The sequence below is a fragment of the Lepisosteus platostomus genome, chromosome 10 (genome assembly GCF_059453375.1).
Source record: "Lepisosteus platostomus isolate fLepPlt1 chromosome 10, fLepPlt1.hap1, whole genome shotgun sequence".
Taxonomy (NCBI): Eukaryota; Metazoa; Chordata; class Actinopteri; order Semionotiformes; family Lepisosteidae; genus Lepisosteus; species Lepisosteus platostomus.
In genome coordinates this window covers 7,995,990-8,011,489 of record NC_142620.1, presented here as the reverse complement: position 1 = coordinate 8,011,489, position 15,500 = coordinate 7,995,990, and the positions used below count along the sequence as shown (strand labels likewise).

General features: G+C 41.7%; 1 protein-coding gene across 3 annotated transcripts in view; it reads left to right on the top strand.

Moving 5' to 3' along the window:
* Positions 1 to 5,266: 5,266 nt before the first annotated feature.
* Positions 5,267 to 15,500, top strand: part of jag2b (jagged canonical Notch ligand 2b) — a 45,082-nt gene continuing 34,848 nt past the window's right edge. The window contains exons 1-2 of one of the 3 annotated variants that reach the window (XM_088647876.1): positions 5,267 to 5,421; positions 6,994 to 7,314. In XM_088647876.1, coding sequence (XP_088504002.1) covers positions 5,395 to 5,421; positions 6,994 to 7,314 — 348 coding nt within the window. In that variant the 5' untranslated portion in view covers positions 5,267 to 5,394. Of the gene's footprint in view, positions 5,422 to 5,925; positions 6,299 to 6,993; positions 7,315 to 15,500 lie in introns of those variants that run through there. The other 2 variants (XM_088647874.1, XM_088647877.1) reach the window with 2 other exon arrangements.

Sequence of the window (15,500 nt, the reverse complement as noted above, 5' to 3'; positions counted from 1 at the left end):
AGCTAGGATCACACCTTCCCCCTTCTCTTAACTACTTTTCTTCTAAATTCTCTCCATTCATTGGAGGTTTCATTTCACACCTCTCTACACCTGTTCTGACTTCACACCTCTTGATTGGCCTCCCTTTCTGTCCCCTGCTCCCGCCTCTTGCTCCTCCTCTCTCCCAGCTTTTGTTCTCCCTCTACATTACCTTTGCTTACTGTCCTGTCTTTCTCACACCTGAAGAAGGCTCCACGGCCAAAACGTTTTCTTTCTTATTTTTTTCAGCATGGAATAAACCTATGACTTGTTCCTTTGCAGCCTACGCATGCTGACGCAGCTGCCCACCTGAACTTCTTCTGCTATAATTATATCACTCACTTACTTTGCCAGGCTTGACCAAAGCTTTGTCTGTGTTACTATCTGGTTTTTACTAGGGATCAACATGCATGCCATTATTTAGATCTGGTTACTATTTTCCCTCATGACACAATACAACACAAGGTGCTTTGTTTTATGAAAGCATTCTGCAATATAAAGATGAGATTATTCTCTAAGAAGGAATCAAACAACCCAAACAATACTTTATGAAAGGCATTTGAAAAGTGCTTGGTGTAATTACCTTATCCATCGCACAGTCAGTAAAATCCACCCCGTCTTTTAAGTTTTCCTAGTGTGTTAAGATACTGTATAAAATGTATCCTATATTTTTAAAAAGAGGTACTGGGTGCTTCAAAAGATTAATTCCACAGGCAGCTGAACTGCTCATGGTGCTTATTTTGTAAAGTAGACAATTTTGTAGGTTATCAGATGGAGAGGAAATCTAGTATTTATAGAGTACTTGATGACCTTATAAAGAAATCCTTTAAGTAACATCATATTGAAGTAAACATTTGAAAATAAAAGAAACCTGCATTAGGACAAATAACAATAATTAAACAATATGTACATTCAGAATCTATTTAGTGCATACATACAATTAGTTATTATTTTATGACGCATGCTGTGATGAGGACAGTGGTGTAGAGACGTGAGCTGTCGCCTCACAGCTCCTGAGGCAGCATAGTTCAATTCTGCTCTCGTAAATCAGTTTGAGTGGAGTATGCGTGTTTCCTCAGTGAACTGTAGGAATGGATTTTCCCCAGGTATTAATCTCCTGCCACTTCCCAAAACTATACAGATTGGGTTTGATTGCCTACTCTAAATAGTTACTTCCTCTGTAACCCTGAGAGGGACTTGTGTCCCATCCTGCAGGTACAGTATGTGCGCCGAGTCCTTCCCTGTGCCCTAGTTTTGAAGTCTCCTTCAATAGAGATTGTACTGTGGTCACAATTTCCCATAGCTTCTCTTACTTTTATCTTTCTCACTCTATCTAGGTCAAGTGCATGGATATAATCTGTTAAAGTGACCCAGATAAACTAACAAAGTTACAAGTAAAAGAAGGATTGGAAAATTGTGACCATAATACCATCTCTTTCTGAAGTCAGTTTCAAACCTGGATGAGTAGAGCCCAAAGAAAGGCTGACTGATTTTCAAAGGCAGACTTTAAGACAACAGGACAGAGGTGATTGGGGTAAAGGAGGTAAAGGGTCAGCAGAAAATGATTAGCTACACTTCAGAAATGTGTGGAAGGCCAGCAAAACATCTTGCCAAAGATGAATAATTTACAGTCTAGAAAATGTTGGCCAAAATGGTTTTATAGTTTCAAAGAACACAATGAGAAAGAAAACGCTTTAGAGAGAATACAGAAGGGACCAAGATGAAGCAAAGCACAAGTAGTACATCGAACTGCAAGCTCTGTTAAATCATTTCTAAGCCAAGAAAGATATCAGAAGAACCAGGAGAAAGTTAGAAAGAAATATAGCAACCGGAGCCAAAACTGATGCCAAGATATTTTACCAAGATTGCAAATAGCAAAGATTGGTGAGGGGAGAAATGAAGTGTCTAAGCGATGCAAATGGATATATTACAGAAGACAAGCAGGGAGTGGTCCAGGACTTCAATGATCAATTTTCTTCAGTGTTCAGAAGGAAGGAAATGAGCAATATGCCACAAGTAAAAAGACAATTCCACGAAGTTCTAAACAATTTAGTCACATCAGAAGATGAGCTGTTAAAGACACTAGAGTGTATTTGTCCACTTACCTTGAAAGGAATGAGGCAAGCTGTCAGTAGACCATTTGCTAGGATATTTCAAATGATTCTCATCCTGGCAGGGGATGTGCCTGCTGTTGTAGTATTACAGATTTACCCATTCTGAAAAAGGGGACAAAACAGAATCTGACACTTACAGACCAATCAGACACACCTGTATGTAAAGCAAATAAAATCCAGTGTTTTAATTACATTTAAAGTTCTGGAACAACTAAGAAGAACTAAATCTGAAGAGCATCTAAATGAAAACTGTTCTAGGAGATCAGATGGGTTTAGAAGTAGTTAAATCATTCCTAAGTGCACAATTAGATTTCCCTGCACATTAATTACTAATGTTAGGGCATACAACATGATATAGTTGAACTATCAAAAAGCTTTCGATAAAGTACAGTGTGAAAGACGAATCCTCAGATTTAAAGCTACAGGAATCCAAGGTAATGTATGCCCAAATAATTGGTAGAGAATCACAAAGCAAAGAAACACACAAGGGGAGGTATATCAGGCTGGAGTGAGTGCATTACTGGGGTACCACAGGGATCAGTCCTAGGACATCTGCTCTTTCCAATCTACATCAATGATCTCAACTCTTGTATAACTAGTAAACAGAGTGGGGAAGCAATAAAAAGGCCAATAAAAGTTGTTGCTGTGTTGTTAAAAGTTCAGAATTCAAATCAAGGTAAATTTTAAAGTGACAATACAAGAGTTAGACATCACATGGAATATTCAGGTTTGGCTTTGGCCACCACACGACAAGAAATACAGTATATTGCTGCAATAAAGGCTGTACAAAGGAGAGCAACCAGGCTTATTCCTGGCCTGGAGGAAATGTCAGTCTAAGAGCACTGAATCCTTAAGGGGTCCTAATCCTAAGGTAACTGAGAGGATTACATGGGGACTTCACTGAAACTAAAGCAGAGACTTCTTCAAGATCAGCAGTAACACAAGCTTCTTAGGACTCAAGTGGAAAATTAAGCTTAGGGCCACCCCTTTCTTACACAGGAGATTGTGAAGATCTTGGACCAGCTCCTGTGTCATGTGGTTGTTGTGGACTCTGCGGGATCATTAAAGAGGCAGAGTGTTTAGAACATAAGGCATGTATCAAATGAGAAAGATGGACCTAATTTGTCACTTTTTATGCTCATATGCCTGCAGACTCTCACCGGCTACATGGATTTCTGATAAGAAGCAGACAAAATACTTCACTTCCTAGTTCTGTCTCTGTATGTCATTGGTGATGACTTTTCTGTGCTCCTTTTTGGACTTAAGAATTCCCATGCAATGCAGTCTGCCTAGTTATAAACCCTGCACCAAAATAATTCCCCAGAGACACCTATTGGAAACAAGCACATCTTTAGATGTCTGCTTTTGTCACTACTTTAAATTTTGAGTTGTTTTAGATCTGTTGGTCTAATTTATTTCATGTTTTATAAACTAGGTCAGGGAATAAGACACATAAGATTAAAGGGGACTGGTGAGGAATCATGAATCTGTGCAGTTCCCCAAGGAGCAACAATAAAATATAAATGAGGTGTAGAAATCACTTTTCTTTTCCCAGAGGTTAACCCCATCCTCGCTATTCTTCATCTTCCACAACGCAACCTAACGTTTGCAGATTTGTTAGTGAGATGCAGTATTCTACACAGGTGCAGTGTAAGTAGACACAAAATTATTGAACCCAAAAAGCAGTCAAGTGAACAAGAGTTTCCCAATGCCCTCCCCTCACTTGCACGTCTTTTAATTTAATTAATTTAAAGTCAAATAAATCCAAATGGAAATACATTTTGAACTTTTACCAAAGACAATGCATGAGGCACATTGGTGTCACATTAAAACCTTCAGGTGAATATGAGCTTTAGGCAGTTAAACGTGTTTAGAATGGTGTTGAAGGATGCATGAGCGCTACAATGCTGTAGCGTGTCACACTGGTCTGAGTACAGCTCCTGCCAGTCAGACAGGTACTGTAGGCACTGCTCGTTCCTCCTCTGCAACTGTGGCCACCATCTCTCATGTACAGCCAAGAGCTGCCAGGTGAAATCTGAGCAGCAGGGAGAGAGGATCTCCTGTTGTCAAAGCAACTTTCTCACTGAAACGGTATAATTAGTCTCAAGGCTGAAAACACTGAGTCCGTCTTCATCTTTCCAGTGGCCCAAAAAGCCTTTGTCCTTTCATCCCGAAACAAGGTCAGAAGCCATTAATGACCACAAGGTGCAGATAAAGTTGTTTGCAAAGCCTCACAACAATGGAAGGAGCCACCGACCCTGTTTGCTTCAAAGAAAAACTCAGCAATTTCACTGCTGAGTTCATGCATCTGTGGAAGACACACTCTAAACTTCCAGTATCATAGCTATACATCAGAGGTATAGAGTACAGTTTAAAAAATGACCTAAAGATGTTACCACAATCTTGGAAATATCTCCTCTTCAAAAAAAAAATAGAGCAATGAACATTTAAACTCAAAGGCAAAGAGTGCACACTTTCAAATCCTAATGAATCCTTTTTTAAGGATGAAAAGTAAAGTTAAAAGTAATTTATATGGATTTTCAGATTCACAAACTTTGTTTGTTTCCCAACCAATTATTCTGCAGTAAAGGAAATGAGCAAGAAATATTCTATTCTATCCCATAGCATATTTCCTTGTACAGCACATTAAAATAAATCAGCACTGAATGCATTTAGGGTTTAAATTTGTTCTTCCAACATGATTCTGTGTTCCATACATTATAGAAGTTACCATTTCTGGTGGTGTTCGTACTTTTACTCCTGAAAAAAAAGAGAAAAAAAAGTGAGCCGTGTTCACTTAAACACAGCTTTTCTCCATGTAGTTGTGATTACGAATATCTTAAAGTACAGAAGAGGGCGCTGAGAGCCACATATTTTACAAGAAGGCTGTGGTCCACAATGATCTGGAGCCTGGGGTATAGAGACTACAGGAAGCTGCAGTACACTTCAATAAAACAATATATTTATTACTATCACAACGCCGAAGCAATAGTAACACGGATGAACAGACGCAGCGCAACAGATACAAACTAGAAATTTGTAATACGCAAGCTTAAAATACTTCAGAGTATGGGTACAATTTAGTTAATAAGCAAGAGTTTGGGGCGTACTGAAATCAATCTTTTTCAGTAGCATATCATTTCGTCAAGAGAAAATAAACAATTTTCCGCTAGCATGAATCTTTGTAAATGAATGTATTTGACTTTTATTCCAAAATGCACCCTGAAATAAAAATCCCCATCTTCAAACGTTTCGTAGGTCAATGAGGTCAACACGGTGGATGACGCAGGTAGGATTTCAGAATCTGTAAATGAACATTTCGGGCTGGAAATCTTTCCTCGACGGAATGATTAGATTATGAAAATGTTTGAAGCGCACTTATTTTTTTTTGTATCCATTCATTGGGAGGAAACACGAGGGCTTTTAAAAAACGCTTAATCTAATTGACAGTTAACTACCCCACTTGCAAAGAGCGAAGCAATTAATAATGCTAATCACTAGGAATCCTTTTTTAAGTCACACAACCTAAATGCATGACTCTGAACAGGGAGAGCGATGGCGTTTAAAAATAAAAAGTGCACGAGTTTTCAAATTAGCGGGGCGCAGACAGAACTAGCCGTTTTCTACAGGCAGCAGAAACAGTCCGGGGAACAATTCTTTAGTTCTGCAGTACCACTGCCGTCGTAAAAATAACTCATCATGTCTCGTCTTAGCACACAATGCGCCGGAGCGACACGAAGTTGAAGCTGCACTCCGCCTACTGTGTTTTTGGTTGGTTTATAGAAGATCTTCATGATATGTAGGCACACGGGTCCGTGAATGGTTTGTTCAGCTGCCAATCAGCAACACATCCTTAGGCTTCGTTTAGCAGCGAAACATATCAGTTGCTGTGGAGTGATTTGACGGAGGGAGAGTGTACGGGCTGGACCATCAGTGCGCTTTACATCTCATGTTTCTCTTCCATTTGAAAAGATTGTAGAAATAGGTGACGATTTCGAACCTTGCATGCCAGGAGCGGAGGACTCTGTCGCCGGTCAACGGCTGTTTTTTAATCTTTCGGGTTTCTTTCTCACATGATAAGCTAATTAATCGGAGGCATGTGGAATTGTATAAGGATTACGAATTGCCTTTCAATAGCGTGCCTGCTGTTATCGTTGTGGACTAAGGTAAAAAATGCTGCTATTTTAGAAAATACCACTGCTGGGGAATTAAACCGAATAGAATTAAACGCGCCCATAACGTCTCACTTGATGTTAACGGATAGCGCAAAAGTTTGTTTTCTTCGAATTTTGTAGCGATCCTTCATTTATGAAATATTGAAATAGTTGGATTAAAAAAAACAACAACAACAACAACAACAACAACAAATTAAATTACGCAGCCGCCTGCCTTTGAAGCATGTGATCCCGTAATTCTATCTGAAGGTTGAAATGAAATTCCAGTTTAAATTGGGTTTTGTATCCTGATGTCACGCAATGCCTGCTCGGGCTTCGAAGTTTGCTCTGCAGTTAATTTCTGTATTGCAGCAAAGTGCATTTTTTGTTTGTTTTTTTTTAAAAAAAGGTGCTGGTTAACGACACTGAAACGGCACAATTTACAGCTTGCTGCTCAGACTTAGCCTTACAGTAACAATTAGGGGGGTTCATCTGAAACGCAGCAGCGAGTTGGTGATCTTTTATATCAAACCGATACCAGGCACAAATTTAAGATCTCACCGCCGCTCCTGTCGCGCCATGAACCGCTGTTGATAGAAGCTGTGTTACGCTGTTGCCAGTGTGTTTTTTTTCTCTCTCTCCCCCCGCCCCCCCGGAGGCTCTTAAATTAGTTTTGATATTTTTCCATTTTTTAATTTTATTTTTAGGTGTCCCATTCCAAGGGCTATTTCGAGCTGCAGTTGATTACCGTACAGAATGTGAACGGCGAGCTGTCGGACGGGGACTGCTGTGACGGGACCAGGAACTCCCAGAACCGGCGCTGCACGCGGGACGAGTGCGATACTTACTTTAAATTGTGTTTAAAGGAATTCCAGTCGCAGGTCTCCACCACGGGCCCGTGTAGCTACGGAACTGGATCTACTGCCGTCCTGGGTGGAAATACGTTTTCTTTTAAGAGCTCGAAGGGCAATAAAAAAAAAATCGAAGACGCCGGCAAGATCAAAATTCCTTTAAATTTCTCCTGGCCGGTAAGTTATCCGCCCGTCCTCCCCTGTTCAAGATAGGCTATGTTGAAATGTGGAGTTTTCGCAACGTAACCGACTGGAGTTACTTTGGCCCGCGGTCGGTGACTGCTTGTTCACAATTGTTGTGCCCGCAGCTGGGTGTTCTCGCAGTATTGGGATGTTGGAGAAATTTAGTCTGGTATCCTTTCTATAATATGTTTATTGGGTACCGTCCGATAGGGTAATGGAGTGTGGCGTTGACCTCCAGTGAAGATGTGTTTTTGTGTTCAGGTGCGCCTGTTGCGACCAGTTAAGCAATTGCTTGCACTCTCGTCGTGGCCAATAGACTAAGGTTCTGTTCTTGTCGATTCCAGTTCCAGTAATATGTATTCGTGATGTTAGGCGTATACTACGGAGAAGACGGAGCTACAGTGACTTTTGTTTATCAGTGTGCTCATTGTACAGTATACTTCATCTCTTAATTCGTGAACGTTTTTATTATTATTTTTTTGGGGGGGTCATTCACCACACAACAACATGCTTTTTGCCTTCACAGCAGTATTTTCCGCACTGCTTTGCACATGCTACCTTACTGTTAGCGCCCTGCAGACGAGGCCGTTCCTGGCTGCCCGGTGCTTCTCGCGCTGTCTCCTTGGCTGGAGAGGTGCGCGCGACTGGCCAGGCTGAGGAGGGTGCGCGTGCTGGCGTAGGTTAGGAGACTTCCCGAAATCCAGCGTTTGCCGTGCACTCGCGCACCTGGTGCTGTACGGTGCCGGGTTTCTAGAACACTCTCCAATTCGTCTGGAAATGTGTCTGCATTATAAAAGAACGGGTTTCTCTCTTGGTTTCTTTTTTTCCTTTTAATGTGGTGCTTTGTAATGTTTCTTTGCAAAATAAGGTGTACGTTTGCCTTTTTTGTCGACGAATAGACATAACGTCTGTGAGAAGTGGTCATACTATTTGAGGAAATTGGTACCGTTTCAGTAAAAACGTCTCTTCATTTCGGTATAAGTATAAGCATTAAAATGTGAGGAAAACTACTCTTCTGTACGGAAGAAACATGCTGCGCAATGCTATCTCTTAAGGCAGCTCTGAGGTAGGTCACGAAAAAACGTAACTCCTACATGAAAAAGGGTGACAATCGGAGAGTTTCAGAGGAAATCTGAAGGCTAATGTATCTCAGACTGCTGTTAAAGACGCCGGGTCTGAGATGGGAGGCAGGTATTCCTCTGTGGAAAGAGTTGGAAATCGAGACGTTGTATCTGGGGAGAGAGCATCCAGCAGGATTCATAACCCGTGCTCGGCTTGTTCTTCAAGCGTTCGGATCTGACCAAATTCTCCCTGTCGTCTCCGGGGTCTTCAAGCTAGATCAACCTTCCCTGTCCCTCCTTTCCGAGCTCTCTTTCATTTTTCCACTGCGTCAAAGTGAACTACTGGCTCGGGGCGCAGTTCTTCCTCAGAGGAAGGTAGCGGTTAACCCCCCCCCAGAAACCTTTTGACTTTATCACCCACCCGTCACCGTAAACTTCTCCCTTTTTATGTTATTATTTTTTCCCCCCTCCCCAACTAGGTCTTGCTTTCCGTGATTATAGTGTCTGCAGTAAATGAAGGAATCCGAGGCGGGCGGTCTCGTAGTTTCCCCCGCTCGCATTATGAAGATTGAAGCGAGTAGTGTTTGTTTACAGGTCTGGAAGGACGCCCGAACGAGCGGGGAGAGGGCTCGCCGGAGTCTGTCAGCTGAGTCTGTTGACAGTGTGGGCACACTGTTCCGTTAGTGGTAACGGAACACCTTTCAGGTTCTGAGCTCGCCACACCTTAGTTTGCTGTCGGTTCACTTCAAACGGAGAGGGTCATCCCTGATTATTAATTAATCCGTGATTAAGTTACGTGTTCCAACATGCTCCCCCCCCGCCTTGAAACTGTATAGACTTAAAAATGTAATATATCGGAAGCGGAGGGTCTAGAAAAGGCAGGAAGCAGTCCTGACAAAACATTTCGCATGGGGTCTTGATTTTTTTTTTCCCGTTCCCATGTTTGCGCGCCACAGCACGTATTATACTCAACGCCGGTTTTCTGGTTTGAGTGCGTTTCGTTCTGCCCGTCTGTGTCTTGGATCGGTAGCCATCAGAAAGCACACCCGTCTTTTAGCAACAACAATCCAAAGTTAGAAAGAGAACTAGACCTGCAGTGTTACATCGAGAGTTAGTCCATCATCATTAACAAATTCGGTGGGGGGGCTTATCTGTAGTTTGTGCTCTTGGCACAAGTTTTTGTTTTAGCCAGGGAATGCGAGTGAAGTGTACGCAGTGTAATGGAATCCGCAGTGTATTGTAAAGGGATATGTAGCTCCCTATAGAGATTAGCGGTCTGCCACCTGTTGGGCGGGATTATTCATTTTCCTCTTGACGTGGTGTGTTCTGCAAGATGACCGGTTAAACTTCTCCCATGTGTGTACAACACCCGTTGCACAGTGTCTGGTTAGAAATATGACAGCAGGAGAAACACTCTCCCTTAATGTACACTCATCTGGCCCATCATGCTCGGCCACAGAATCCATAACCTGCCACTTCAGCACGGCGATAAAATAATTGTGAAAATGTATGACATCTATTACTAAGTGCACAATTGGGGTGCATTTGTTTGTTTGTTTTTTTTAATCGTTTGAAACGTCTTTCTTTTTAAATCATAAGCAGATGACAGGATTAAGTGCCCCCTGGTGGAAGGCTGTTGTGGTTCTTGAATTGTTCCCCCATGTTGGAGTGTGTTTTGGCACTTGTGGAGTTAGAAAAGGCATATCTGTGACACGGGTGATCTGAACAGGCAAATAACAGCATAGCAGACTAGGTCCTGACATGGTTTCCAATACCATAGAGCACAGTGTGTATGTAAATCAGTTTTTCCACCATGATGGATGTAACTTCCCCAGGTCTTGAATTCCACCAGGTACTAGCTCCAATATTGGGAATGCGTCGCAAGTTTGCTTAGGCCTAAAGCATTGTGTGCTCAATGATGAGGGGTGACTTCTGGGATCACTTGAGGACATTCACGGAGAGCGTGCAAAATAAAGGTTCACACATCTGGCTCTTTGAATTATAGATATCTTTTATATATACATGTGAATAACCGTGGAGTCATTTTTTGATGCCACTTTCTGCCATTACATACTGTACCCATTAGGTGGGTGACTCCTGTTTTGCTGTGTACCTGAAAGTAGACGAAAGCGATTAAATTAGTACTGTTAAGTTCACTTGAAGCAGAGAGCCAGCATTACTTTCCACATAATGTCTTGTGCTGAGTGCCTCAAAGCATTGCTTTCATACTTGAGAGGGTTTTACATTTAGGGAGAAGTGAGAAAAGAAGCAGTCAGGTCGGTTATCTTGGAGAAATTGATGTTCTGGGTCTTACCCAATGGAGTTCTTAAATTGCATGCTTGTTGCATTTAAGTAAATAACTTTTTCTTGCGGTTTATGGGATAAACCTGCGAAACCACAGCAAATGTGGTAGAATAAAAAATGTTGGGAGGTTGTACTGTAGGTGCATCTAAAACAGATTTTAAATGAGTACCTTTAATGTACGTAGCGAAGGTGTTAGATTTTTTTTTTCCAGTGCGCTCTGTTGACGGAAAAGCGACATACTATCTTGTGAATTTGTCTGCCTGTGCTTATGAATAGAGGGTAAAGCAGCAGCAGCTGTAGTGGTCTAATAAACGCAGCTCCTTTTTGTTATTGTGAGAGATTGGAAGCAACTCTCAGCTGAATTGTCAGTGAGCCTTTTTTTCTGCAGTGAAAATGACCCTGTTTATGGTGGTAATGGCAGTTGGAACCTTCCATTAAATGGAGGGGGCACAGCCCTTCAAGGCTAAATGACAGCTTCAGTCATACTTGATTGGAGGCTTGCTGAGGGTTGCTAGGAAACCGCTTAATAGTCCTTTAGTAACCAATTATCTACCCCCCTGGACCGGCCTTTCAGAAAACAGCCACTTGTGAGGATGTCACCTGGGAGCAGGGCTGTGGTTGCACTGTACTTGGAAATGAAACCCAACACTGATCACTCTATTGATTTTGAATTAATCGGGGACGGCTGGTTACTCCTTCCCAGCTAAACACCTTCATTAATTTTCTGTTTGGACAAAGCAGGACCCAAGCCTGTGGTGTCCATGCATAGCCCCCAGCCAGAACTGGATTGCTTCTGGGCCTTGTGTTCAAGACCTGTGTTCTTGGCTTTACTGAGGGGTTGGTACTGTATATGCTTTTGAATTTCATCTCCTCAGGTTAGTTTGGAAGAATGAACTCTTCTGCCTGTTGCAGATTTTAGAAATCCTATTCTGTGACCGCATCAGTGTCCTGTATTGCTAGAAGAGACTGGCAGGACCCAGAATGTTTTGCAAGCATTTCTGTGTAGTTAATTGGAGCTTCTTAGCTGAACAAAATGGCCTTTTGTGTCTCAGTTCAATTTTCATTTTCTTATTCATAACCCCGGGGCCGTTGGGGTCCTTGTAACATCTTCCTCTGAAATAAAATGAATGCTAGCTTTAAGACTGTGCTTTGTTCTTACTGAATGCCTTGATCATGGGGAGATATTTTTAAGAATTTTCACAGGGACTTCATTTAGTGATCCGAGTTCCAGTTGATGCTTAGGAAAAGTTTTCAGATTTTTATTTTTCCTTTGGGTTGTTTCTCACTGCTGAGCCATTTGAATACTTCCATACAGATCTGTAGCCTTGAGTTTGCTTAATAAAGTTTGTGCCAATGCATGCGTGCATTTGTCTGTTGTGGTGAGCATCACTGCATCGCGTGTAAGAAAGGTAGGCGAATGCTCTCTAGAAGTTTTGGTGTCACGTCAGTCCTGTTGCTGACAAACTCGGTATAATTGTGAGCTGCTTTCTGTTTTTTCCCCAAAGCTGATCTCTTTTGAATAATTGTTAGACAGGTTCTGGACAGTACTTTTTTTACTGTGAAGTTTAGGTTTTCCCCGCAAGCACCTTAAGATTTGATGTCCTTTTAACAAGTGCCCTGAGCTGCAGTGGCCCTGATCTTTCTCTGCTGAGCCAGGACACACCTCATTCCTCCTGCCTTTGAGCTGTGGAGCTTTCACCACACTCTCTAGGTTGTGACTAACTGTGCTTACTGTATGTCCTTGAATAATGTCAAGCCTAAGCTGCCTTTCCCCAGTATTTTACATGGGATATTAATTTTCCTATTCAAAGCCAAAACATGAATTGTGAGTTTACATTTTAAGACTCAAAAGCCTTCATTTTATAAATTGCGTGCCACTGTGTATTGTAAAAGTGTATTATGGATGCACAGTAGTATGTTTCACCATCTTATTTACTGCTGTGCCTTATGCTTTAGCTCAGTTTAGCTACAGCATGGTTTTAGTTTTACTCATTTCTTAGCGTGATTGATTCTGTTCATTTTGTCTGCTTGAGGGGGCACTAATATGCTTTAATATTTCTTTTGACAAACAATGAACGTGTCATTTGCTTCTAGGTAGAGTGTTCCTATTACGTTAGGTGCACTGTATTGAATTGATGCCATGCAGCTGTGGGAGTTTAAGGTAATTGTATTGAATAATTATAGTTGACCCTCAGGTCCTCTTGTCAAAAGAGGAATAAATCAGCAGTTTTCGTGCTGGGACAAGTGCTGCCTAGTACACAAATCTCACCAGACTTAATAGATCAGGATGGACATTTACAGGGAAAGGGGAGGATTGGATACATTATGTGGGAGGGGAACGCACTTTATCCCCCACCTGGGTGGAACAGGGAGGCCAAGGTGCACCAGCAACACACTGCACAGGAGGTCAGGCAGATAAGTGAATGAAAGTGGATTTTTTGGGGGGGGGGGGGCAAGATTGTACTGTCCCCTGTCCCAGAGTGGAGTTTAGCCAGGAAAGCAGGGTTAACGCCCATCCTCGTGCCGTTAGTGCCATGGGTTCTTTAAAGTGCCAGGACCCGTGTTTAGCGTCTCCAAACGATGGCACCTCCTGCACGCACCCCAGTGTCCCCAGTCACTCTGCTTGGGAATTAGTTTAATCCTGGGCCGAGGGCAGGGCCCCCCCTACCGGTCATCCAACAGTGCTTATAGCCTTTCCTCTGTTATTGGGCAAAGTCAAAGTTGTTTAGGTTGGGGGGGAAATTGATCTGATTCCATTTGCAGTTCGTTCTGGGTTTTAGGATTTCGCTGCCATATTAATCATGTTATGGTTAATCAGGGGGCAATGTATGTGATGCATATTGCTCTGCTCTTCTTCTGCCAGTTGGTTGCAGTTGCTGGAGGGCTCAGGGCCACACAGCACTAAACGCTACTGCAGCCGAAGAGCCAGTCTTCTGCTGCTGCAGAATTAACACTGTCCAGGTGTCACCTGCACATAGACAGGAGCTTCATGGAGGCAGATTCTGATCTACCAAGAGCAGGTCTATGAGATTGGAAATGTTTCAGAAATAAAGTAGACTGATATTATACGATTGTGCAGTTTCCTGTTACTAATTAAATCTTTTGAGTTACCATGTTATTGACAGTGAAGATGTGAATATTCATTATGCTGAGGTAGTTACAGTAAACCCTCTGGTACCACTGTTGCCCCTGATCATCTGCTGTCTCCAGCTCATATTGATCTCTGGCACCTTGGGATCTTCAACTGAAGCACTGTTTAGTAATCCTTGCTGCAAAATCCTTTGCTCCCTGCTATGAGAGGATATTGGTATTTGATGGATCCAAATGAAATGGCATTTAAAAGCTGTTTGATGGCTCATCACAAATATTGTATTTTGCATTATTTTAAAGGATGATTCAATTCAGTGTAGGCTTCTCTTTAAAATACCTCTTTGGGAATGTTTTCCTTTTTATTAGATTGAAGTGTTCTCCATGAGCTTTTTTTTTTTCTTTTTCACTCCTTTGTGGACGTACAAGCATCGGGCTATGAGATGCAATGCATGTCTTTTGCTTGCTCATGCATTGTGAGAACGATTGGGTATTTTCTCACACATGTCCTGATCTAGTGCTGAAACTGTGTCAGGAGTGTGAGTGGTGCTGGGGGAGGGGAGTCATCTCTCTGCTCTCGGACCCCATTGATTAATTAGCTCACAAAGGGAGGAGTCTGAGTCTGTGTGTTGATGCACATGTTGGCATAGTAGCAACATGATAGTTTGTACAGTATGTACTGTATAGTAGTCAAGTAGGGAATGATGGATTCAAACTATGTACTATGAACAGTTGACATAATTATGATCTAATGTAATGCATTACTATATAGCCCAGTACAATGCTCCCTGATATTTGGAATATAACCATTAATATAGTATTACTTAATACTTGGGATTTAATTTCTCAAACAGCAATCCAAGCTATAAGAGATTTGCATCGTTTGGTTTGCTATGTAGCTATTCACAAGCTGACATTTGCCACATCCTAAGAAATGCATAATTAGGAAAAATAATCAAGAAAAAGGCATGTTCTTTTAATTCCAAAACCCTTCTCCTATGCAGGTTAAGTGTATGTGATATGATGTGCAAAGCTGTTTTGCTGGGTTTAACTGCTCAATTATGTTTTAAAATGGTAGATACAGCCCTGCCACAATAAGTTGCAGTTCATCAACAGGTAAATGTACTTAGTTTCCCATTCATTTTTTTTTAAATGAAGAGGCAGATGCAATGCTAAAACTCAGAAATGACAAAGATATATTCCTCTTCAGTTGTCATGAAATTGTAAAAAAGCAAAGAGAGCTCTCAACAGAGAAATGGAATTTCTTAGACCAAAAACATACTGTCCTTAGGCAGGAGTAAAATGGTATGTTCATCTATATTACTGGACTTAAACATTCCTTTTACTAACAGCCATATCAAGATCAACTACACACCAAAGCACTCACAGTTAGGATTTGACAGATAGGTGCTCTGTAAGAGCAAGGAATTAATATAATTAAAAGGGATGTCGGTAGGTATTCGTTTGAACTCGGTTACCTTTAATTTATTGGGTAAGCGTTCAAGGTGTCAGAAACCCTTTTAAAGATTATTGCATTGAATGATCATTGGCTTAGACCCTTATTTTTCAAATGTTCTTTTTTTTAACCAATCTTGCACTATGCAGGGATAGTGGTGTTTTTCCCCTTCCAAGCAGGTGCCGTTTACACCTGTTTTTGGCAGGTTAGTGCATCTTTTAACAATTTGGGTTGCCATTTCCGGACTTCCCCTTTTCTGCAGAAGCTGACCG